The sequence below is a fragment of the Podarcis melisellensis genome (assembly GCF_964234715.1).
Source record: "Podarcis melisellensis genome assembly, chromosome: 3".
NCBI classification, from domain to species: domain Eukaryota; kingdom Metazoa; phylum Chordata; class Lepidosauria; order Squamata; family Lacertidae; genus Podarcis; species Podarcis melisellensis.
The window spans coordinates 74,655,765-74,681,593 of record NC_138530.1 but is presented as its reverse complement, the minus strand read 5'-3'; the positions used below and the strand labels follow the sequence as shown (position 1 = coordinate 74,681,593).

The 25,829-nt window shown below is 41.8% G+C and overlaps 1 protein-coding gene across 2 annotated transcripts in view; it reads right to left on the bottom strand.

Moving 5' to 3' along the window:
- Positions 1 to 25,829, bottom strand: part of ASCC3 (activating signal cointegrator 1 complex subunit 3) — a 213,211-nt gene that overhangs the window by 82,767 nt on the left and 104,615 nt on the right. For both annotated transcript variants that reach the window (XM_081904600.1, XM_081904601.1), the window contains exons 14-17: positions 22,092 to 22,226; positions 11,058 to 11,249; positions 10,501 to 10,725; positions 1,100 to 1,219 (exon numbers count right to left, since the gene is read on the bottom strand). In XM_081904600.1, coding sequence (XP_081760726.1) covers positions 1,100 to 1,219; positions 10,501 to 10,725; positions 11,058 to 11,249; positions 22,092 to 22,226 — 672 coding nt within the window. The remainder of the gene's footprint in view (positions 1 to 1,099; positions 1,220 to 10,500; positions 10,726 to 11,057; positions 11,250 to 22,091; positions 22,227 to 25,829) is intronic.

Sequence of the window (25,829 nt, the reverse complement as noted above, 5' to 3'; positions counted from 1 at the left end):
AAATCCAGTCGCAGACGACTCTGGGGTTGCTCATCTCACTTTACAGGCTGAGGGAGCTGACGTTTGTCTGCAGAATTTTCCGGGTCATGTGGCCAGCATGACTAAGCTGCTCCTGGCAAAACCAGAGCAGCGCATGGAAGCGCCGTTTACCTTTCTGCTGGAGTGGTACCTATTTATCTACTTCCACTGGCGTGCTTTCGAACTGCTAGGTTGGCAGGAGCTGGGACCGAACAACGGGAGCTCACCCTGTCGCGGGGATTTGAATCGCTGACCTTCTGATTGGCAAGCCCAAGAGGCTCAGTGGTTTAGACCACAGCGCCACCCACATGTTTTTTATCTTATATTTTGGAAATGTACACCCAGTTTTTCCCCCTTTAATTTTTTTGGGGGCCCCCAAGAGAGTGGGGCCCTAAGCTATAGCTTGTTTAGCTTATATGTAAATCCAGCACTGAGTAGCGGTGCTGATCATAAGATTACCTACTGAGTTCATTCAACAGGCTTGAATATTCAGGGTTTATTCTCTTAACCACTATACCAGCACTCACTCTCAGATTCTGAGTGTTGAACTGAAAGAGCTAGGGGTTATCCAACTGCTGGTATGCCTGGCAACCACACATTCTGGTAGCTACAGAAGGGTCACATAGAACCCCTTTCTCATAACAATGAATGTGTGGATGCGAAGGGGCATCAGCGAGTGCTTACCCACAACTGCTCATGCATTCATGAACGCACAAGGGGGTTCACGTGAACATTTTCACATTTAGTTTGCAAAGCTTATATTTAGCACCGAAATACTGAGAGAGATTGCTGTACGAAACCAGGTCTGAATAGGCCACCTTCACATACGCTGTGTGCTCATTTGACTGTATTCTGTGTGTTCTGCCTGACTGTTCAAAACTTTATATATCAGGATGACTCAGGAAAAATAATTCAAGTTGCTTTCCTTTTTACATTTTGTTCAATGGAGTATTTTCCATGTTTTAAAGCACTTAGAGGAGTTGCTGACGTCAGGAAAAGCAGCACTGGCAAATATTTAATCTCCCATCAGGAAAGGATTATGGAACCAGAAAGCAGGTTAGTTTTTTCATGCATTTTCTACCTGATAAGCCTTGTGACTGATGCCATATACTAATGGGTTTGCTCTCATCCGTACATAAAGGTAAGTGTAACTTATCCACTTTACTGCTTCCTCGACATTTGTCACTGTTCCGAGAGCAACCTGCAAGTAGGAAGAAATAAAATTAAATTTACATGTTAAGAGCCGAAATTGATATAAAGGCAACCATAAATTCTATGAGCAGGAAATGAGGAATGTTATAATGAAACATTCCCAAGCTGGCAAATTAAGGGGCTTCATTTAAAAAATAAAAATAAAAAATGTACCAAGATTTATTTCACTATTTATTTATTTGAAGTATTTCCATCCTATGGCTTTTTCTTGAAATCAGAGGCCCTGATAGAAAGTTTCTCCACAATATCAGTTCTTTCATAGTAGGAGTGTCATATTCTGCCAACAAACTTAGAACGCAGTACACTTGGAAAACCAGATTATGCATTTCAACATTACTGTGATGCTTTATGGAAAATGTTTGCTCAAGTGTCCTGGGCATCAACAGGATATTGAGTTGCATCCAGTTTTTATCCTTCACTCAGAGAAGGCTTTTTACTTTCGTGGAGAAATTCATGAACAGAAGAGAGAAGGCAATTTCTTCTGATTTTCATTTCCCTCTATGGCCTCCCATCATGCAAATGTGCTAAAGGGAGCTGGAAAACTCACTGGTACAATACGGGAGGTTATAATCTTGCTTTCTGTATATTGGTCTGGGTTTAGAAGTTCCATTCCATAAACAGTAGGAGCTTCAATTCATGGGAGCAGAGTTCTACTCACTAAATGATCCCTTTCAAATGAAACTTTGGATCCTACTGCATCCCATCATCATTTTGGGCATTAACATTTTTGTACAATTCCAAGTGGGGAACACTCTTCTATTTAGTCATATGTATTTAATTGGGAATGCATGTCAAGGTTAACAGATACATACACAAACACTGAAGTGATGCCACAGAATTTGTGTACAATTTTCTTTAAAAAAATACATTTCAATTATTTTACAGCTATATCATTTCTCTTGAACTGCACATCTAGCTAAAGGTGCTGTTTTTAAAAGGGCAATGGCAGAATGGAAACTACCACGATAAGACAATGTCCTGTCACCCCATATAGCTAGAATATATTGCAATATGGACTCTGCAAGCTGACTCATACAACAGAAATGCTGAAATGTGATTGAGACGTATAGATAGGCCGTAAATGCACACAATGTCATCAAACTATATTAAGTGCTAAGTAAAAACCAGCACCAAAACTACACCCATTTACTTGGCCAATTCCAAAGCACCAGATTATATGGAATCACTGTAAAAAAAAAAGTTCATAAAATAAATTCTGAAATTCCACACTTTCATTGATATTCACTTAGAAATTAGCCTCACTGATTTATATGGAAACTAGTTCCAAGCAAGTGGATTTATAATGGAAAACCTTGCATCCCCAACAAAGCACATTTACTTGAAAATAAGTACTACCAACTCATTCCCCAAGAGTCTAACCATCGTAATCCAATTCCCCTCTCCAAAATTATCCTATAAAACATTTCCATTCATTCTAACACCCCAAGCTTCTATTTTATCATAAACAAAGCCTTCTCCTAACCGAGCCCCACAACCTGTGTCAGGATGACATGAAGCTGTTTAAAGTATCTTTAATACAAAATTCTCCAACTGCATTAATAGCACCAGATTTTGTTTGAGCCAAATTGTATCTCTCTGCTATCATGGGCATTTAAAGTCAAATAAAGGTTATTTTGATATCTGAATGGGGCCGCATAAAGGTTAAAAATACAGATTTACACTAAATGAGTGCATCTCCATCCAAAAGAGAGGAAAAAAGGTACTAAGCCACAGGCATATCACACAATTTGTTACCTAAACTAATGTATGCATTTGATTTCTGCGCATGATTCAGTGAAGTACTTGCTTGTTCTATTTTGAAAGAGGAGTGAAGGCATTTCATCCTATTACACAACATCATTATTGCTCCTGGAAATGTGAAGTTTTGGACTATTGAAACTATAACACTCCTTTCAGAAAAGGTAACAATGTGCTCCTTTCTCAACATGTTCTCCCCCTGCCCTGCTATGATAGTGATATTGGCCTTGCAAAAATCTACCCCTCTGAACCAAAATGCTGCTTTTAAAAATAGATAGCAAACAGGCAAATATGCAAAATAGCCCTAAAAAAAATCCTCACTGTGGAATTGCACTCGTTAAACATCAACAGGGCTACTACAGAACGAATGGATTAAAGACTGCAGCCATGAAGATGTTAAACTCTTTAATGTTATTATTATAGCCCTTATTGAACACAGATGGTGCTGCAGAACATAAACTACTTTTGAAGATTTGCTGCCACCTTGTGTCCACTTCAGTGCCCTGTCGGCTTTTCTTTTTATAGAGAAAAAGGAAAGCTGAGCTGAAACCATCTATTTTGTGTCACTGCTGCTTTTTAAACACCTCCCATTTCAAGGGGGCACAGAAAAATATACTGAAAGTATCATCTATCTTTTTTGTTCAGGTCATGTGCAAAGGCCCCAGGGAACTGTGGACACACAGACCTTGGAAGCCCCAGAACTCCCGGGATACAAGGGAGCAGAGAAACCCATTATCCTTGCATGATCACACCTGGGGCAGGTTCCAGACATGAGCTGCCACTTAGGCAAAATCTCTTTGCATACTGTACTCTCCAATCTATTTCCTCAGCAGGCACATTCTGACCTCTGCCATCAGTCAGGAATCCATGCACCACGGGGGGCAGAGGAGGGCCAGCTGCACCCCCACTTCTCAGGAAGAACATAATGGCAAGGGGGACACAAATCTGCCCCTTTCCATTGGCCAAGGAATGGACAATTACAGGAGTTTGCTTCCCGACACCTTGCCAAAAGAACACTCTGCTCCAATGTCCAATTGCCCTCAAGCTGCAGAAGGGGTGGGAGGGAGGAAAGCAACACTCGGGTTCCATCAATTGGCCAAGAGAACAAGGACCACCAACTGGTACCCAAGGAAGACCAGCAGAAAGGATACTGAATTTAAATGGCTGTAGTTCACCATATACTCTAGGCGTTTGGCCTTTGGCCAAAAAGGCTCAAGAGTGGTTTACAACAATCTGTTCCGACTTTGTTTTGGCCTTGAAGAAGAACTGATCTCAACCTTTCCTCTCCACATTCTGCCCCTTATGTGTCTTGTTCTCTTTGTTTGTAAGCCTGGGCCTGTTCCTTTCCTCTTTTTGAAAACTCATGAGAACGGCTTTGGGACAGAACAATTGTCTGAAGTGGCATAAAAATATAGTAAATAGATAGATGGATATGTAGAAAAGAGGGGCTCTCCCTAGACTCCAGTTCCAAGTATGAAAGCTGCCATAGGCATTGCCATAAAGCCTCCCCAAATCTTGGAAGATATCTCTGATCTGTGCCCTATGGCAGAACCTTAAAAAAAATTCCTTTCGGAGGTGTTGGTATACAGGACTTGGACACAGAGAGAAACACTTCATTTTGCGCATGTGTTTGGTAGCTTGGCAAACATGCAAATTTTGACACTCAACATCGCCACCCCACCCACAAGAAAATGAGTTCTAAGACAGGGCTTGGAAATGCTTTTGATTTCTGTGAATGATTCATAACTACATAACAAATAACATTTTAACATAACAGTTTTGTTGGTTTATTTTCTCCAGAAACTTGACTCCTAAAAAAAGCAAAAACGCATTGTATTGCCTGTTTGATAAGAAAAACCCAAAGTAGAAGGTATAATTCTGCTTTGTTTTTTCTCTTTGCAAAGCTGAATTGATTTTGTTTGTAGGTAGGCAGGCAAAGAAGTAACTGTTCCCTGTTATTTACAAGAAAAGAAGGCAGGTGCAGAGCTCTGTTAGAACCAACATACGCCAGAGTAGATAACAAAACAACTGCTATGTCCAACTGCCATTAAAAACTGTACACATAGATTAGCTCATTTTCAGAAACATAGACTATAATCAGTTAAAATCACTAGGAATGCTGTCCCTAGAGAAAATAATTATTCATTTATTACGTTTAAAATTCTATTATTTTTAAAAAATCATACAAACGATCCGAGAGATTGTAATGTGGATTAGTTTTGTTTCCATGCCCTTTTCCCTCTCAAACCAACCATACTTGTGCAGATCATCAGTAAATGTACATCATTACAAATGACCTTGTCCAAGATAAGCGTAGAGGACACTGTAATGAAAGGAAGATCTACACAGAAAGATGTAAAACACTTTTAATGAACTATATCCCTGCACAAAAGTTACTGGGTAGCTGAAGTATTGAACACTATAATTAAATCAAAATTTGCAAGGGGGGGAAATCTGGTGTGTGCAGAGGATAGAACATTTGCCTTTGAACTGGCACAGCATGAATTCTTTTGTCAAGTGCTTCAACAGCATAGTCATGCCAGTTTGCTTGTTTTGGAACTGCTACTATATTCTGAATGGCCACCTATTTGCCACAACACCCTCCCACCCCAATATTTTATGTCCTGCCTGAGCAACCTTCAATTTACTTGTTATTTTTAAAGCAACATTTCTGAACTTAGTTGCCATACTCAACAGTGGGAGACATGCTTCATAGTATTTTAAGTCCTTAACAAAAGCACTATTTTAGATACTTCCAGAGGCCTGTTCCTCTCCCCTTTTCTCTCTCTCTCTCTAAATTACCCCATCATGTTACAGACCATGTTACATACATCTTGGCATCAATCCTGAGCACTGTGCATACTGATACTTCCCCTCACTTTTCAGAATATGTTTAAGGATGCCAGGTGTTGCACTACTGTACTGCAGCAGGCTATTTATACGAAGCCAAGGCAAGGTTCTCTCATGTCCCACCTTGGAATACCCTCCCCACCCATTGCCTCCCTAGCCACACACCCTCTCTCTGGGTCATGCCCCTCATCAGCCCTGTCCTTGAACTCTGATGATGCCTTTTGCTTGCCTGCATAAAGGTCAGAGACTTGTATGTGAGCATGCATACAAACTAGCCTACTTATAAAATGTACACTCTGACACTGGCACGTGCCCCCACAAGGCTGCCCAGCAGGGAATGTGCCCGCAGGCTGCAAAAGGTTCCCCACCTCTCTCCCTTAGAGCACCCAGCAGCTCACAATCTGCCAGATTCCCTTGCAGAGCTTAGGTGCCAAGGCCAAAGATTGAGAGGCTTCTCTAAAGTGAGGTGCTGGGGGCGTGTTTTTCGGTTTGAAGACTCACTTTTCCAAGCTAAGTATTGGAAATGTATGAGCATATCAAACAGAGAATAGCAGCTTTTGCTTGGTCTTTTAATAACATGTATCATTAGTATAATCCATAACACCTATAAACAGCTTACTCTACTAAAGAATCTTATTTTTGAGTGATGTTGCTTATGGAGTCAAAATGGCACCACACACACACACGGTGCCAGAAGGCTTTGGGGAATTCCAAGGTATGCAGAACTAAAAAACATATTTAGAAAAAATCCACTATGGGAAACCACATGTTAAGAACTGAGCATGCTTAGCAGCCATGGAAGGCTGACTGACTATTCCAGGAAGGGGTTATAAAATCGAGTGGGAGGGAAGACAGAATGGAGTATTGTGGAGGAGGGTATGGCTGGCTGGCTGGAGTAAACAAACAGGAGTACTCCAGAAGGGTCGACATTTTGTTGCAGGTTCTCATTGTTCTATTTCTAGTTTTCAGGCTGTGCATGCCGTTGCTTATGCAGTCAAAATCCCTAATGTGAGCCACCAGCCATGATGTAAGAGAGAGACCTTACCAGAGATACCAACAATCTCAAATCCATCTTGATTTCTGATTAAATTTCTAAATCACCACAACAATTTACAGTTATTTTATCTAACATTTTTTTCTGGGGTTTTTTTTTAAACAGTGCATAGGGGTGGGCACTGTGTGTGTTAAAAAACTATTCTTATCACTCAAAAGAAAACAAACGATTTCTGCTGGGGTATACCTGCTTATTTTGTGAACAAAGGTTTCACAAAACAATCTTTTGGGTCTCTCTATAAGAAGCAGGCTACCTGATAACGAGTGATGTCTTCCACCTGAGGTTGACCACAAATACAATGCCTGTCTGCGTGTGGGACCTTCCTGTAGCAGCCATCTAAGACTGCAGCGGGCTTAACTAGGAAACGCAGTTCAGTAAAGGCATTTCTTATGGAAACTGGTGAGAGTTTGGTCAGATAACTATCTCTAAAATACTCTGTTATCAAAAGTAGATACAAAGGGAAAATCTGGTGTTTCCATTTAGTTGGAGGTCCCTTCTGGATTCTATCCAGAAGACCCAACACCTTAGAACATTCCACATTACAACACTGTGTTGCATGTCCGACTTGCCCATCTTATTTTGAAAGCCTTTCCTTGTTTTAACCCTAAATTGGCCTTTAACAACCAAGTGTCTTCCCACTGGGACTGATAAGAATGCAGCAGTTTTAATTATGAGCCACTGAAGCATGGCCTTAAACCCAGCTTAGTGCAAGTGGAAGACAGTTACACACACACACACACACACACACACACACAGGATTTCTGATGTCCACTGACGTATGCCATTGTTCCAACTGTGGCAACCCCCACAGCCACATTAAATACCATTCTGGAGGCTTCCAGCCAGATGGGTATAAATAATAAATTATTATTATATATATTATTATATTATTACTTCCCAGTAGCTTTCAGGGAAGTGCAGGGTATTCCAACAGGAAGAGAATGGATGCAACATCTTTTTGTGTAATTTCAACAGAATTGAACATAGAGAACCAGGTGGTACTAATTGCTCTCTGTGTTACTTTTGCTTTTTCAAGCACCGTTAAACAGAAAAGCTAGTAACTTTATTAGGATTTCTCCTGATGACTCCAAAGCCCTTTCCCTCTGATTATAGCAAAAGCTAGTTAAGCAAGAATGGAAGATATTTATAAGATCATCTGAACTGAAAGAGATAAATGACTGAGTTACAATCAAGAGAAACGAAAGACTTTTGTAATTGGCCTGACTTACAATTGATTTTCTGTAATCAAGCAAGTACCGATCTTTCCTGGCTTGTCATGTCAGCAGGAAAAGTCATGTCCAGTGTTCCAGAGTACATAAAAAATGATGGTTTCATGGCCCTGTCAGTGCTTCACACTTTTGCTTTTCAGCATTTTCAGTTACACCAGCTGAGATGCATTGCTATTTTCACTAACATAAGTTTATTAGAAATCATTAACACACTTCAACATTGACCCTCAGTTGTCGGAAACTGGCACAGTTCCTGACCATTGAAGATTAATTTTATGCTTACTGTGCACTAGATCTTTTAAAGCATAATTAAACTTTTACGAAAACGAAATTGCATTTTGGGGTGGCCAAAGAAAAATGAGTGTTCTAACTTTCTTTCTGCTTTTTTTTCTGATATGGAAGCTAGATTGCCTCCTGTGGTCAATGTTCAAAACAGTACGAGGCAGTCCATGCATGCCCATTGTCAAAATAGAGAGCAAAACAAAGGTCAGGACCAGCAGAGCAGTCCTTCACTTGCTTGTCTCTATTGTTGCCTCAAGAATATGCCATTTTACTGGAAGATTGGGGGGAGGGGAAGGAAATAGGAGAGTGACTACATCTGGGGACCAGGCAAACATTTGTCTTCTCCCAGGCCTTTGGCTAATTAAAAAATCTATGGCATTTAAACCATGTGTCAGGTGGCGGCAGTGATTGCTTTTGATTGTTACTGTTGTATGTATTTTGTGTTTTTGTATTGTAAACCATCCTGTGATCCTCAGATGAAGGGTGGTATAAAAGTAAATGTAAAGGGACCCCTGACCATTAGGTCCAGTCGTGACCGACTCTGGGGTTGCGGCGCTCATCTTACTTTATTGGCCGAGGGGGCCGGTGTACAGCTTCCGGGTCATGTGGCCAGCATGACTAAGCCACTTCTGGCGAACCAGAGCAGCGCACGGACACGCCGTTTATCTTCCCGCCGGAGCGGTACCTATTTATCTTCTTGCACTTTGACGTGCTTTCAAACTGCTAGGTTGGCAGGAGCAGGGACTGAGGAACGGGAGCTCACCCTGTCACGGGGATTCAAACCGCCAACCTTCTGATCGGCAAGTCCTAGGCTCTGTGGTTTAACCCACAGCGCCACCTGAATCCCCGAAGGGTGGTATAGAAATCTAATAAATAATAACACATCTCAGAGGACAATTGATGTATCTATCATACAAGGTAATACCAGCTTGCTAAATTTTTCAAAGAGATGTAAACATAATAAATGCCCTGTTGGTTCCGGTCAAAGGTCTATCTACTCCAGCACTCATTTTGTGGCCAACAGATGACTCTGGGAGGTCCACAAGCAGGGCATGAGGCCAATACCCATCTCCTTCTGTTGCTCCCAAGAGATGGGTATTAAGAGTCATGCTGCCTCTGATCCTGGAGGTATTATATAATAATCATGACTAGCAGACTGATGGCCTTTATCCTTTTCATTTTTTAAAAAAAGGCATTTGTTCTCACCTACAATTGTTTCAGATCTGAATCAACAGCACTGTGATGGGTACCTGTATCAATCTGCACACTATGCCAACATAATCCTGGCAAATTAGAAGACTGTTACTACAGCTTCTAATATTAACTACTTCTTCTTGACCCAAGAAACACGACTCACAGCATTCTCATAGTCTAGGAGACTATGGGAAGGAAGCCCTCTGCAGTAGCCCAAAAAGCATATAGCTCAGCCAGCTATATGCTTCTTGGGCTACTGCAGAGGGCTTCCTTCCCAAGTCCACACTTGTGCTGATCCTCCCTTTTCTAGCTCTTATAACTTGACAGAAAGGTATGTGTCAGAATCCTAAAAGGAGCACAGTTTAATGTGGAGCTTGGAAAATGAATTGGCCTATCCCCTAGTCCTTCCTCACGACCCATCAAACTTCACACAACTCACTTTTTTTGTTTTTACATTTGCATGTGCAGATTGAAATCCACTTGAGAAAGGTTTGTACTGTACAAGGAGAATAATCAGGAAAAGTATAATCCCTTCTGGTAATATGTAATTATCTCCTTTTTGGGCCAACCTCTTACACACAACATGTTGCAGTAAGAAGAGCCATTAAATCTTCTGATGTGTTGAGCAGCTTTTAAAAGCGCTTGAGAGCTGTTAAACCAGACTTGGTCTTATTCATAAAAATGGCTAACCACATTAAAAAAACAATTCAGTATCCTTGATTTAGAATACTGCTACATTTGCAAAATATGTTACCCAGTGTCACTACGCAAACCCCGGAAACTATTTAGTGAAGCTGTATAATTTAGGAATATAAACAGTACTGAATTTTCTCACATTTTATTCATATTGGTTTCAAAAGGGTCGTATGTATTAGCTACGCAGAATCGCTTAAGAAAACGTACCTCTGCATTCAAGTTGTCTGCCAGACTTTCAAGAAACTGGCTCTCAATTGGATTCTGCTGAGTAAGCAGGGTCAGGTAATGGCTGAGTTTGTCATGTGTTGTAATAATGACGCCTTCTCCAAATTTGTCAAACTGAGGTCGTCCAGCTCGACCAAATATCTGCATGACATCTAAAATTCCAAGGTCAACAAAGGAGCCTCTTTTTGCAGCATAGATCTGTGTTCCCTGGTTGACGAAAAGTTAATAAAAATTAACATAAACACACATGAGTCTAATCCAGATGAGCTGAAGACCAAAATTAGGCAAATACAGAAGGATTTCAGGAATGTACTTAAACTAATCCTTCCATAATCTGTGATATATTTAAATCTTTACTATCCAACTAGATTCCCAAAGGGGATAGACAGCTTTTTCAAGCAACCCCCCCTCCAACATTACTAGATAATTAGCAGCATACCTTACCCCCACAAACCTACCCTTCCTTTTGCAAACAATGGTAAATATATGACACTTTATAGATTTTTAATGGATGATATGGAGAGAGGATATGCTCTTACCTTAATAATGACAGCATGAGCAGGAAGATTGACACCCCAAGCTAATGTAGCTGTACAAACCAAGACTTTTATATATCCACGAGAAAACAAGTTTTCCACCAAACTTCTGTCTTGCCGCAGCATTCCTGCATGATGAATACTGAATCCATCAGGAAACATTTCACACATTTGCTTGTTTCTGGATCTTTGAACCTTTTCATGGACAAGTGAAAAAATAATATTTACATTAAAATACAATAATCCTGACAATCCATGCAAAATTGCTTCCAACAACATAACCACAGATAGGATGCAAATAAACTGCTCTTCTAACCACATTAGTGGTTTGCTGTTGCTGTTACTGGAAATGGATATAGTTCATACTTAGTTCTGTATCCCTAAACAGTAAGGTAAAAGGTAAAGGGCCCCTGGATGGTTAAGTCCAGTCAAAGGTGACCATGGGGTTGCGGTGCTCATCCTTTCAGTGCTCATGCTTTCAGGCCGAGGGAGCCGCCGTTTCTCCACAGACAGCTTTCCAGGTCATGTGGCCAACATGACTAAAACACTTCTGGTGCAACAGAACACCATGACAGAAGCCAGAGTGCATGGAAATGCTGTTTTCCTTCCTGCCACAGTGGTACCTATTGATCTACTTGCACTGGTGCACTTTTGAACTGCTAGATTGACAGAAGCTGGGACAGAGCAAAGGGAGTTCACCACATCATGTGGATTTGAACCACTGACCTTCTGACTGGCCACCCCAAGAGGCTCAGTGGTTTAGACCAGAGCGCCACCTGCGTCCCATTCCCTAAACAGTACAGGCCATGAAGGCCAAATGGTGTAAGAGACAGTAGAGCACTTTTTAAGCCAAGTCACAGGGCAAAGAATTCCACCCTCGCAGTCCAAATACACATTTTGAGACTCACTTAATTTACTTCTTAATATTTGTATGATGTTAGCGCTGCTGGAGTGGCTCATTTTAGGTCAGACTTGTTATATACCTTCATTCCTAGTAAGCTAGGAAAGTTGGATGTCATCCATAAATAATAAAGTCAGTCTCAGAGCCGATTTACTGAAATCAGTGGATTTGATTTCAACGGGTCTACTCTGACAAACATTGGCTATCACCCTGTGACTTTAATTTTAATCCTGTAAACCATGTTGTGTGTCCACAGACAAAATAATAAACCAAATCAAGTTAATGGAAGTAACTTTTACGAGATCATTCTGATTCAGAGGCCTGACTTATGTCTCAGACAGCAAAATCCTGCGAAAATGGAAGGTTTTACAAAGAATATTGGGATTCCATAACATCCTTGTGGAAATGAGCTCATATTTGTGGGCCAGAAACTGAGAATTTGCAATTCTTCTACAGAATTGCCAGTGTATGCTCAAAGGGGCATTCTCGGGTCTTCCTTGAGCAGCACAAGTAAAATACGCAGTGTAGAGAGGCAGTTAATAGGTTTCTAAATATGCACATCTGCATATTTCAGTTGATGCATGTTTTGGAACAGAGGAACGGACATACAGATAGCATCCCAAAACAAAATTGTATTATTTGCCTTCCAAAAAATTGGGTTCTCTTCAGATACTGAATAAATTCCAGTTACCAAATGATGTAGTTCATCTTCAAGAATGCTTCATGGTTAACTTCTGAAGAACTGATATATTACTAGGACACAAAACTCCTTCCTTTCCTGAGGTTGTGGGCAGTAAGAGGAAGCCCATTTTCCAGAACAAACATTTCATGTCTCCAGATTTCAAAGGCACATTAGAAAGGGATTTCTGCTGAAGACCTTAACATAGCCAACCAAACATTACGTTCAATTTACAGCCTGGGCTCAATTCCTCACTTCCTTTTCAGTAGCTTGTAAAGTATGGATGCAGGACTACAAATTATATTTGAAGGCAAAGAAAAAGAAATTGAGATTTCAAGGGTGCTCTCTCAGGATTTCCATTAAAAAACATAAAACTGGAAAGACTGCTAAAGTGGACTTTGCTTCAGTGGTAACAAAGATAAAAACATGCTCCAAATTGTTCCGCCTCCTAAATGCACACAATCTAACCAACAAAACGCATTCTGAAAAGACCTCCGAGTATAGGGAGGAATATAAATTCAATCAATCAATCAATCAATCAATCAATCAAATAAATTCAATGGTTGGTAACCAAGTCCCAACCTACATATTTCAGAGTTATTTCAAAGGAAATTCATCCTCCAGCAGTTTGAACAATGCCTATTTAGCAACCTTGATTTAATGTTGTCCACAGTGCAATAATCTCCCTGGACTTTCACTATTATTGTGTATAACCTTTAGGATTAAATCACAATTAAAGACATTTCTGATTATGTTTGTTCAACCTTATGAAAACCAGGAGATTATACAAAATTACTATAATAAAAATCTGTCACAAAGTTCTAACACTAAAGCTCACCTTCTGAGGAAGTCTACCAACATACACATCCTAAGCTGCCAACTTAAGTATCTCCTCAGGCCATAGAAATTTCAGGCAGTGAAAAGAAAAAAGGGCATGGTTGGTGTAAGAAACAGAAAAGAAGATAATGATATGGGGTTCCTCACCTTTCCTGTCTGCCCTGTCTCCTGCAGGTGCTTTCTTGCTCCTCGACATCAGCTCCCAACAAGGACAATTGTGACATTCTAGGCAATGGCAGATCACACCACACCATTTCCAAGGAACAGTCCCTTCCAACTCTACAATTCTATGATTCTATGAGCTAGTGTAGCAGGAGTTGTTCATTGTTTCACAGTCCAAAAGCAAATGACCCAAGATGGCTCACATGATGGTAGTCTCCTCCCCCCTAGTTGTTTTTCTTTAATGTTCTCATACAATCTTGCATGCAGAGAACAAAACAATGTCATAATGATGTATCTTCTCTCAAGCAGTAGCCAAGAGAGATTAATTTTACTATTGACACTTTTCCTCAAAATATCTTGCAAAGGAAAATGTGCAATCCTAGAATGCTGTAGAGATGGTGCGTCGCAGGGAAAACAGAACTCGTATATCAAAGGCAGCAACGATAACCATCTTAATGCAGAATACAATGACTATGCATACTCTACTTAGGGGTATCTAAATAATAAATACATTTTAAGCTGATGTACTTTGGATTAAGCTGCTTTCCTCAATTTACTTGAGTAGGATTAAACATATTTATCAGGTTATATCCATGCTGCCATTGCATTAGTAGAAGAGACTTTCACTCATGCAATGGGACTTTCTCTTCCTCATTTCGCCCTGTGCACTCTCAAAGTGGGTTGAGGGAATATCCACAGCACATTCTTGGGGTGAATGGGGGCAGGGCTTCAGGGGGGGAGGAGAGGTTGGGTAAGCCCTGCTTTGTGAACTGAAGTCTGTTCTGTTTACACAACAGCAGCATTAGATACAACCCATTGGGTGTCAGTTAGCCAATGAATCCTGTCAGCAGACACCCTGCCCAAGGACAGCCACTTGCACAATGTGGCTTTTCCCCTGTGCGCTCACAGTGGGGCAGCCAGGAGAACCCTCAGAGCAGAGGAAGGCATGCCAAAATGCTTGCCCTGATGGAACAACCACTTTAGTGAGATGTTGAATTCCTCCCATTATGTTATTTACTGTGGGTTATATTCAGATTAGTGGAAGGAGACCCTGAAGCATCTGCAAGAAGGAGGAGGGGAAGTGATTCCTCATTCTCCCTGAATCTCACAAACATCTGCTCAGAAGTTAGGGAAATGGTGGTGGAGGGTGCAGAGGGAAGGGCGAACCCACAAAATTCCCCCCTTCTCATAGAATCATAGAATTGTAGAGCTGGAAGGGGCACCAAGGGTCATCTAGTTCAACCCCCTGCAAAGCGAGAATCTCAACTAAAACACCTGCTTAAAAACCTCCAAGGAAGAAGAGTCCACTACCTCCTGAGGGAGTCTGTTCCACTGCTGAACAGCTCTTACTATCAAAAGTTCATCCCGATGTTTATTCGGAACATCCTTTCTTGTAACTTGAATGCATTGGTTGGTTCCTAGCCTCTGGAGCAGGAGAAAACAAGCTCACTCCATCCTCCATATGACTGCCGTTTAGATATTTGAAGATGGCTATAATATCTCCTCTCCTCCTCTTCTGCTAGATCTCAAACCATTTTGTAGAGAGAACTGCAAGGATGAATCTTATCCTATATTTCTAACCAGTATTTCCTATGGTGACTTACCTTACAGGGCAGCTACGAGGAAAAAATGAGGTGGAGTAATGTATCTCAGTTCATATAAAGTAGTTACAAAATAAGTTATAAATACGCCCTTCATAATATGCAACCAGCTGCCAATATACATGACTATAGTTAGATATCTAGTCATACTAGTAATCTATGAAATGAGTAACAGCAAATTTCATTATGCCAGCCTGAACAACTCTATCATCCTATATGCAGATGCCATACCCATAGCAATATTAGGTGGGTTCAAAAATATGTAGTTATCTGCTTTTGAGGTGGCTATATCTTTCAAGAGAGTACATTTAAAACATTGACATCAGGAGACAGAGGCCAGCATCGTCCAGTGGATGGAAGATTAGGGTTGGATCACTGATGGCAAGGTTCACAAGGCAGCCTCTGCCAGGCTCAGATGTTCAGATATTACAGAGAAAAGTGACGAAAGGGGGGCGGGGAGCTACTTGTGCTTTTGCTTTCCCAATTTTTACTGCACTTTGCAAAGCAAGATGTAAATGTCTCAGCTATAACTGATATCTTACTAAGAAGGAGAAAGAGCAAGCCCCTGTGCTTCAGTTTTCTGTGCTTTCCCTCTTTTTCATTCAGCCTAAGATTGGTGGCCAACAAACTGGAAATGAGTTAAAATAGCTTACTCACAAGGCTGCAGTGCAGGGAAATGAGATTATAAACATCCCTTGCTAATTGAAGCATTCTATGTAGAATGATAAACACAAACTGACCCCAAATAAATGGACTTCCAGTCAGGCTTACACAAGAAGTGAACATGTGATTCTTACAGGACTATCCTACTCAGGTTTACTCCGAAGTCCCAGTGTGCTCACTTGGGCTCACTGCCTAGTAAGTGTATTTAGAATTGCAGTCTTAACGTACTACATTTTGATCTACTTTCCTGTAGAACAAAAGGAGTGCTGGAGGGTTACATATATCCAGCCAGGTGCTTGTTAAATTCTTGCAAATATACAGCCAATTTAGGCACCTGACATTGTTGAAGCATAGAACTGGCACCGAAGAGACATTCATTAGTCCTCAATGGTGTTGTTTTGCACGTTTCAGAGACAAACAGGTAATATACATAATCATTCAGTTGTTTTATACCATCAAGGCATATTTAACAGGGAAGTGTAAAAAGCAACTACACTACCTGCAGGAAGGCATTATGTTATTTGGAACATCTGTTATCATTTATCACCATTGAGCATGTTTGAACACAATGGCCCAGGTTGGATGATCCTGGCTTAGTAACCTGAGATTCATAAGTGTTTTCCTCACATAAGCTGCTTTGTGTGAGCTGTGATTAAACCAGGAAGTCTTTAACCATAGTTTCCCATTTTGTCTGAACCAGCTTCAGTCTTTAAACCAACTTCAATGGTTAAGATCCTGTCTTGTTCTGATGCTGGTGAGGATAGTTTCCCAGTTCAGGCAACTTATGGTTAATTAGAGACTTCTTGGTTTGATGGCCGCATACTGTGAAGGGAGGAATCAAGGGGCTGTGTGTGTGAGAAAGACTTCTGCAAATCTTCACTTAAGAAACCAATATATGATCATCTAAATACTGCCAATAACTGCAGAAAGTATTGACCTTGTTAAAATCATTCCATTTGTCACATTCCCCCTCTCACCAGCTTAAAGTAAGAATAGAGGAAAGGTTACTTTCAAAGTGCTGAGTGTAGAAAGTATATTGAAAAACATAATCAGAGTATAAACAAAAGTACTAATACTTAAAAAATAAGATATTAAAAGACAGCAGCAAACCAGATTATATACTAAAAACACAATCAAATAAAAAATGTGCAACAACAAAAAATTCCACAAGGTGGCTCTCAATACTATATATATGTGTGTGTGTAAATATATATATATATATATATATATATATATATATATATATATATATATATATATAATCTCATACATTTTAGATTTTAGTGTTACATTAAAATGTTTCTGTTCTGAAGATAATTTTCAGTTTAAAACTGATTCAAAACTAAAATGCTGGTTTAAGGAATTTAAGGTAGAAGTACATTTTTTAAAAACATAGTCTTCCTCCCCCTCCCCTCTGCTTGGTGTGAACAGCTAACTCAAGGTTCACATAACAGATAAGTGGTTAGAAAATAAAAACATAGCAAACCTTTGTAAAGTTGCAGGTGAAATATGGCAACAGGAGACTAGGGAGACTAGGGCTGGGAATCAATGAATGAGTCCTGTCAGTGGAAGATCTGTGCAAGGACTTGTGGTTGTACAATAGGGGTTCTCTTCTTTCCTCCCCCACTCTCTCCCATGCCCCTGAAATTGGCTTTGGTGTGGGGTCAAGAGAACTCCCGGAACAGCATGTAGGTGGAAGAGAGGGAAGCCAAAATGCCTTCACACACTGCTGACTTCCTCCCCAGGGTTCAAATCCCTACAAATGAAGCTCACTCAGTGACCTTGGGCCAGTCATTATCTCTCAGCCTAGCTACCTCACAGGGTTGTTATATGACGATAAAACAAACAGGGGAGAACAGCATAGAAAACATTGAGCTCCTTGTTCCATGCCCCTCATCCCTAGTCACTACTGAATTTACTAAGATGCAACTTGAAAGACTGTACAACAGCTGCCTGTGGTTTAGCATTATGTCCTAGGCATTCCTAGCCAAGAAATGCTTCTAGCCTCTAGGCATCTGTCCCAAGGTCTGTGCCCTGGGGAGCAGTTGCAGTAACAGTGGGCCCTTGCCCTCCACCAGCTTATGTACCCTCACCTGATGGGGTGCATGTACACAACCTGAGACTTCTCCTGCGCAGAAGGCATCACTGCTCTTCCCTCTTCAGGCCTCTCCTGGTTCTAGGAGACAGCAGGGAGGGAAGTGGTGGGGACTTAACTGACCCAACCCTCGCCTGAACAGCCTCTTCCCCCAACATGCCCATCTCTGTCTCTGACGGCCCTCATCATTCATCTCCCCCTGCTGCCCTGGCTCCAACCTCATGGCCGGTCACAAACCCCATAAAAGGCTGCCCCCCCTCTCCTGGACCAATCCCCTGGCCTCCTGCCTCCGTCACACGCTTGTCAGAGCCCTGCCGGTCCCTGACACATTATGTCTGAAGCAGGCTTTCAACTCTGATGAGCTGTTTTTTCTATAAGCCACTGTTTTCCAGATCCTCTCTCTCTCTCTGTGTGTGCGTGTGTTCCTTCTCTGTCAACTATTTCCAATTCTTAATGTTTCTAAAAGGGATTGACATCATCCATAATGCCTGAAAGCTTTAGTCGAGAATAAATTCCTGAGAGTAATTCTTAATTACTTACAGATGTCTGTTAATTCCTATGAGAGGTTTTATTTCAAAATTGAAAGGGCAGGTTGTCTCCTGTCAGGCTCTTAAAAAATCCACTGGCTCTTTAGTTTGTCAAAATGTTATGCTACGTGGAATAGGAAGCTGCTGAAGTAAAATAGACTCTCTCTTCAATGTCATCTTTCCCAGCATGAGGACAAAAGTAATTTTGTTTCTAAAACTTGAACGAGTTTCATTATTGACCGGTATCCAAACAAATCACAGTTTGTTAATGATTCATGGTGTGGGTTATTCAGAGTGAAGGGGAAGATATGCCTAAAACTATCCACATCTATCCACACATGCATGTATGTGTACATACACACTATCACTGTGGGTCTGCCTCTCTGCCATATGACTATTATGACAGAAGAGTCCATGTGCCCCAATTAAGTCTGGGTGAAGTCAAGCCAACCATGTCCCAACAAATCTGGGTTGCTCCTCTATTGGCAACCCATAAGACACAGAATTGAGGTTGGAAACGGAACTGTCCCAGGAACAGCAAACCCTATGACTTCCATATGTTGTGGACTATACTCCGATCATCTCTAACCACCAACCATATTAGCTGGGGCTGATGGGATTTGTAGCCCCAAATATCTGGATGACACAATGTAGATAACCCCAGACTATGGAACGCCCTCCCATCAGCTGTCAAAGAGATAAACAAGTATCTGACGTTTAGAAGACATCTGAAAGCAGCCCTGTTCAGGGAAGCTTTTAATGACTGGTGTTTTAATGTATTTTTAATCTTTGTTGGAAGCAGCCCAGAGTGGCTGGGGAAACCCAGCCAGATGTGTAGGGTACAAATAAAAAAAATATTATTAACAACAACAACAACAATAATGTAATGTCTAATTTATAATGTTTGGTTACATATGTTTGAAGCTAGCAAATATCTGCTTTTAGCCCCCTTGCCCCATTGCTATAGTAAGAACAGAAAAATGGAAAAAATATTGTAGAGCTGCACTCAAAGTTCCCATTGCTCATAATTTCATTTTTCGGATGGATGTGCTGGACAGTTCACAGCACAAGCCAACAATGAGGGAGGAGCAAAGGGCCCAAGGGTGCGCATCAGCAGGTTGCTCTTTCACATTAAACCATAGTGTATTTTTGCTATGATGGCTAATGCAATGCACAAACCAGGCCATTTCCTCTTTTGAATACAAGGTGGATAAGAACACAAGTTCGTTTGACCGCAGTGGGTCCTCCCCCAATCCCTAAACTTTATTCTACTGAGATATTATCTCATTTAATTATGCCAAAGATATTGCCAGAGTATAGATGGGAATATGAACAGTGTTAATTAATAACACCTCCTATATCTCACTCTCCTACATTTATTAAACACTTTTTTCCATTTTATAAGTTCATCTGCAGAATTTTGTAATTACCTGCTTAGCAAGATGCAAACCAGATTAACTTATCTTTTACTGAAAAAGTATTATTGTTCTCAGTAAGCAAATAAGATAATCCTTTTTTTTAAAAAAAGTCATTTTCATTCAGAACATTTAAAAATAAGTCTTCAGTAAAAGGAATTCATTACAAGATTGCAACATGCTAAAATCAGAAGGGGAGGGGGGAAATGCAGAAAAGGATGCTAACAGCAGAAAGCCCAGAAGCTATTTGGCAGCCAGTGCAGTTGGAGCAGGATTGCTGTCATATGCTGAAACTGTCTTGTCCTGGTGAGCAACCTGGATGCCAAATTCTGCACCAGCAGAGGGTTCCAAATTGTCTTCAGATGCAGCCCCACGTATAACATGTTGCAGTAATATAACCTAGAGGTTACCAGAGCATAGTCATCAGAAGTTAGGCAATCTCTGCCCAGATAGGGGAGCAGCTGAGCCATCAGTCAAAGCTGATGGAAGTCGCTCCACATCACTGAGGCCACTCAAGCCATAGAAATGGACCCAGAAGTACCCTCAAGCTGCATACCCAGAGTGGACTCCCTCCTTACTGGAGGTTTTTAAGCATATGTTGGATGTCCATCTGTCATTAATGCTTTAGTTGGGATTCCTGCATTGCAGTGGGTTGGACTAGATGAAGCTCAGTGTCCCTTCCAACTCTGCAGTTCTATGATTCTATGAAAGCCGCTGACATTTTAATCAAGGTTATATCTGAAGCAAGCCTTTGATGTGCGCTGCTTCGGTTTTGTTATGATAAATGTTTTGCATAAATGAGCTGCAAACTACAAATGACTCTTTCCTGCAAACATCAGCAGATGAAAACATCTCTTTTGTTCGTGTGTCTCACAGGGCAGTGAAATAGCTCCATTAATTATCACTAATGAGAGAGCAACCTATGGGTTTTAGCAGCAAACTGTCACTTATGGAAACTAATATTAATGTTTTAGTAATGTATAGCTGTTTCTTAACAGATGGATTTTAATTAGCATGACACGTCAAGGAGTACCAACAACAACAAAAAATAGTGAACACACTTAAATCCCATGTTGAAATATTAGCAGACAGCACACGTTCTTCCACCGTAAGTTAACCATGGTTGAACTTTGCAGCCACAGCTGGAACCAGGGAGAAATACAAAAGTCAGTGGTAAGAGCTCAGTGAATAAGTAGAGCAGGTAAATTATTAGTAATGTTTACAGTTGGTTTGGCAAATGAAGTCAAGGATGCAGACCTTCACTTCTCCAGCTAGAGCCCGTTTCCACAGTACTGGGGATGATAGTTAGATAAACTTAGGAAGACAAGTCTGTCAACTGACATGAGCATAAACTCAATATACACCTAAATGTACTCACAGAGCAACATCTACACTCTATTTAAGACCGCCTTAGAATGCCAATGATTCACTCTTGGTAAGCTACCATAACACTAGCATTGATTAACAGCCGCAGCTGCCACAATGTGAATGTGAAATACTATCAGAGATACAAAATGTTGTGAATATTTTATCATATTCATATCACATCTCCCCACCCCCAAAGGACACTAGGAATCCTACAAACAGGGCCCACTTGACAGTATATTCATGGGTGTAGGTGTCATGTTGTTCTAGCTAAAAGATTGAGGCCTTTGAGAAGAATGCACACGGTGCTCCTTCTCAGTGCAAAATTAATCTCTTGGTAACTTAAAAATGGTGGCATGAGAAGGAACCAAGTTGAGGACAGCTCTCATATAGTCAAGATCTTGTGATGTTTCTAATGTGGTGCAAGAGGGTTAAATGGTACATTGGCTCTCATGCTATGAGGCAACAGCAAAAGTATTATGGGTTACTTCTTACAATATGTTTTGACATACATCTGCCTTGCATAAATCATGAACGCCACATTCATGTTTAAAATACTGCTTTCATCAGAAAAAACCGTATTTGCAGCCCTAGAAGCAGACACAAGGTAAATGCAATGCTTGTGAAATTTAACCCTTAGAATGAAACAGTGTGTTCAAACACAGAACCAAATGTTTAATCCATTAAAAAACAAAAGAAAAACACACCACGGTAAGCAGTAAAAACAGGAAGGTATTAATGGACCTTGTTTTGGTAGGACATCAAAATCAATTAGCCATAGAAACCACTTACTTGTTTTTCTAGTTGCCCATAGTCAGGACCTTGGGTTGGCAAAAAGTAGCAAATGTGACCGTTATTCTTAGCTTTCTCACGAAGAGCCATTGCAGTTCTGACAGTAGCATTCCGTGCATGAACAAACACCATCACCTTGAAATAAAAGAGATTAAAAAAATATATATTGAGCAATAGGAATTGGTTAATAATACTAGTGATTTAGGACTAAATTAAATAATAAACAAATAGAAGTCATTTTAATCAGGGTTAGTTAACCCTCCAGAGATTGTTTGACTCAAATTCTCATCAGCTTTCGCTAGCATGGCCATCGATCAGGGAAGAAGGGAATTGGAGCCCAACAACCCTTAGAGGTCCACAGGTTATCCAGCCTGTTCTAATTCAGTGCAAACAAATACAGTGGTACCTTGGGTTACATACGCTTCAGGTTACAGACTCCGCTAACCCAGAAATAGTACCTCAGGTTAAGAACTTTGCTTCAGGATGAAGCGCAGCAGCAGTGGGAGGCCCCATTAGCTAAAGTGGTATCTCAGGTTAAGAACAGTTTCAGGTTAAGAACGGAGCTCTGGAACGAATTAAGTACGTAACCAGAGGTACCAGTGTAGATGGTATGTACACTAAATGAAAGCATGTACACTTTCCCCTCTTTTATTTTTCGCAGTCTATAATTCAGTTTCAGAGCTCTAACTTAGGCTCCCTCACAGGGAGCATATGAGGTTATACAAGTAGTGCCTGGACCACTTCAGACTGTATATGAGTGCTCATAGACTTCAAGAACAAAAGATTATCACAGGTAGAAAACTGGCATACCAGGGAGAATGATATTTTAACTGCAGTGTGTATACAAATGTGGGTGACCCAGAGTTTTAGCATTATGAGAAAGAGAGAAAAATGTATCCTATTCCTTTTCCTAAAACTGTATATAGTTTTATAAACCCGCATTACGCTCCCGCTTAGTTACCTTTTCTGACTTGGATGGCAACAACTTCATTTACTTCAGGACTAAAACTTTTTAAAAAGGAAAGGAAAAGACCAGCCTCGATCCAAGACCACAATATACAGTACTTTCAAAAATATATCTTTTTATTTCAGTCTACTGAATGAGCATATAAAACAGAACAACACTGCAGTTCTAAGCGGGTTAACTTAGCCTGTCCTAACTATGTCAAGAGATTTTTTTATTTTATTTCAGTGGCTAACCTCTATGCATTACATTATGCAAATAAGTTGGGAAAAGTAATTTGGAATAGAGAAAAGTGGTTCCACAGCTACAAGCTGTGTAATTAGATCTGTACTCTGAAGTTCAAAGCTAGTTCTGGTGTCTCAAGAGCTGAGAGCTTGTGTAGCTTTTCTTAGGGAAAAACTAAGCTTTTAAATGACAAAATATGCAAGCAAAGCACAAAGGAAATGTCTCCAGGTTAGCACTACAGAATTTTATGACTATCTGGGGGGAGGGACTAACAATTCTTGCTGAAGACTTTTAAAAAACACTACTGAAAGTGGTTTAAAGAAAGAAGGTAATACTTTCCTTGAACAGAGGTAGTTTTAGCAAAAAGAAATAAATCAAAAATATATTTCTTACTATGTTAAAAATGCAACAGTGGATTTAATTTCTACCAAATACAGCACCTTCTCCCTCATATTCTGCACCGGGTGGCAACAAACAAACAACTTGAGGCAGCTTCCCCCAATGTGGCGCTCTCATGAACTATAACTCTCATCGAACCCAGGACAATGTCCATACTGCTGGGAGTTGTAGTCCAACAAGTTGGTTAGATCATGGTGCCAATGATGCCAAGGTTGCAGGTTTGAACCCTGTATGGGTCAGCTGCATATTCTTGCATTGCAGGCGGTTGGACTAGATTATCCCCAGGGTCCCTTTCAACTCTACAATTCTATGTGAGGTGAACACCTCTGAGACACACTTGTCACTGAACATTCCATTTTGGTAGCACTATTTCCTATTCAACCTCTTTGATGGGATGGCTGACCACCATTGTTAAGACTACCAACAAATGTGGATATTCTCAAAACATTTCCAAATGATCTCTGTGGCTAGAAAACCTAATCATTTTGTTGATCTCAGTCATTATCACCAAAGAGTGATTAAATGGTGACATTTTGAAGCTGACTAGTTTGGGCACAGATCCTTTTCCTGCCCAGTGGAGCAGGCAGTGGTAAAATCCTTCTTCCGTGATGCCACTCCAACTGACAGTTATCATCCTGTTAAGAATTTCAGTTTATGGTTAAACTAGTAAACCGGGGGGGGGGGGGACATTTGGTGGGGGGTGCTTTATCCAATTTTGATGCATGTTGGCATCTGGTTTATAAATAAAAATTAATTCAGCTTGAAGTTGAACAAACACTCAGATTTTGATGAGCAGAAGGCTTCATCTCATGCCCTTTGATTATCTGTAATTAATATTGCTCATCAATAGAGAGGAACACTTAAAAACTAGAAGCAACTTCAAGCTGAGCCATGTTACCGTATTTTTCGCACCATTGGACGCACTTTTTTACTTTTAAAAAGTAAGGGAAAATGTCTGTGCGTCCTATGGAGCGAATGTGTGGTCCCTGGAGCCAAATTGCCGGAGTGCGGCACACTCTTGGACTGGTCTTTGGTAGTGGTGGTGGAGCCGTGCTCCCCTGTCGGCAGCCTCGGCTTCCCCCTGCAGCCCCGGGAAGCTTTGGAGGAACGGGAGGGCTGTGCGCCCATGCCCCGCACTCCTGGGCCGTTGAATGGGGGAGGTGGGGAGAGCCTCGCTCGTCTGCCGGCAGCCTCGGCTTCCCTCTGCAGCCCCGGGAAGCTTTGGAGGAACGGGAGGGCTGTGCGCCCATGCCCCGCACTCCTGGGCCGTTGAATGGGGGAGGTGGGGAGAGCCTCGCTCGTCTGCCGGCAGCCTCGGCTTCCCTCTGCAGCCCCGGGAAGCTTTGGAGGAACGGGAGGGCTGTGCACCCATGCCCCGCACTCCTGGGCCGTTGAATGGGGGAGGTGGGGAGAGCCTCGCTCGTCTGCCGGCAGCCTCGGCTTCCCTCTGCAGCCCCGGGAAGCTTTGGAGGAACGGGAGGGCTGTGCGCCCATCCCCCGCGCTTCTGGGCTGTTGAATGGGGGAGGTGGGGAGAGCCTCACTTGTCTGCCGGCAGCCTCGGCTTCCCTCTGCAGCCCCGGGAAGCTTTGGAGCAAGGGGAGGGCTGTGCGCCCATGCCCCGCACTCCTGGGCTGCTGAATGGGGGAGGTGGGGAGAGCCTCACTTGTCTGCCGGCAGCCTCGGCTTCCCTTTGCAGCCCCGGGAAGCTTTGGAGGAACGGGAGGGCTGTGCGCCCATCCCCCACGCTTCTGGGCTGCTGAATGGGGGTGGGGGGTGCTGCTCTGCCAGCAGCCTGCCCTTCCCCTCAAGGTTTGGAGCAGTGGGCAGGCTGTGCGCCCATGCCCCACACTCTTGGGCTGCTGAATGTGGGTGGGGGGTGCTGCTCTGCCAACAGCCTGCCCTTCCCTTCAAGGTTTGGAGCAGTGGGCAGGCTGTGCGCCCATGCCCCACACTCTTGGGCTGCTGAATGGGGGTGGGGGGTACTGCTTTGCCAGCAGCCTGCCCTTCCCCTCAAGGTTTGGAGCAGTGGGCAGGCTGTGCGCCCATGCCCCACACTCTTGGGCTGCTGAATGGGGTTGGGGGGTGCTGCTCTGCCAGCAGCCTGCCCTTCCCCTCAAGGTTTGGAGCAGTGGGCAGGCTGTGCGCCCAT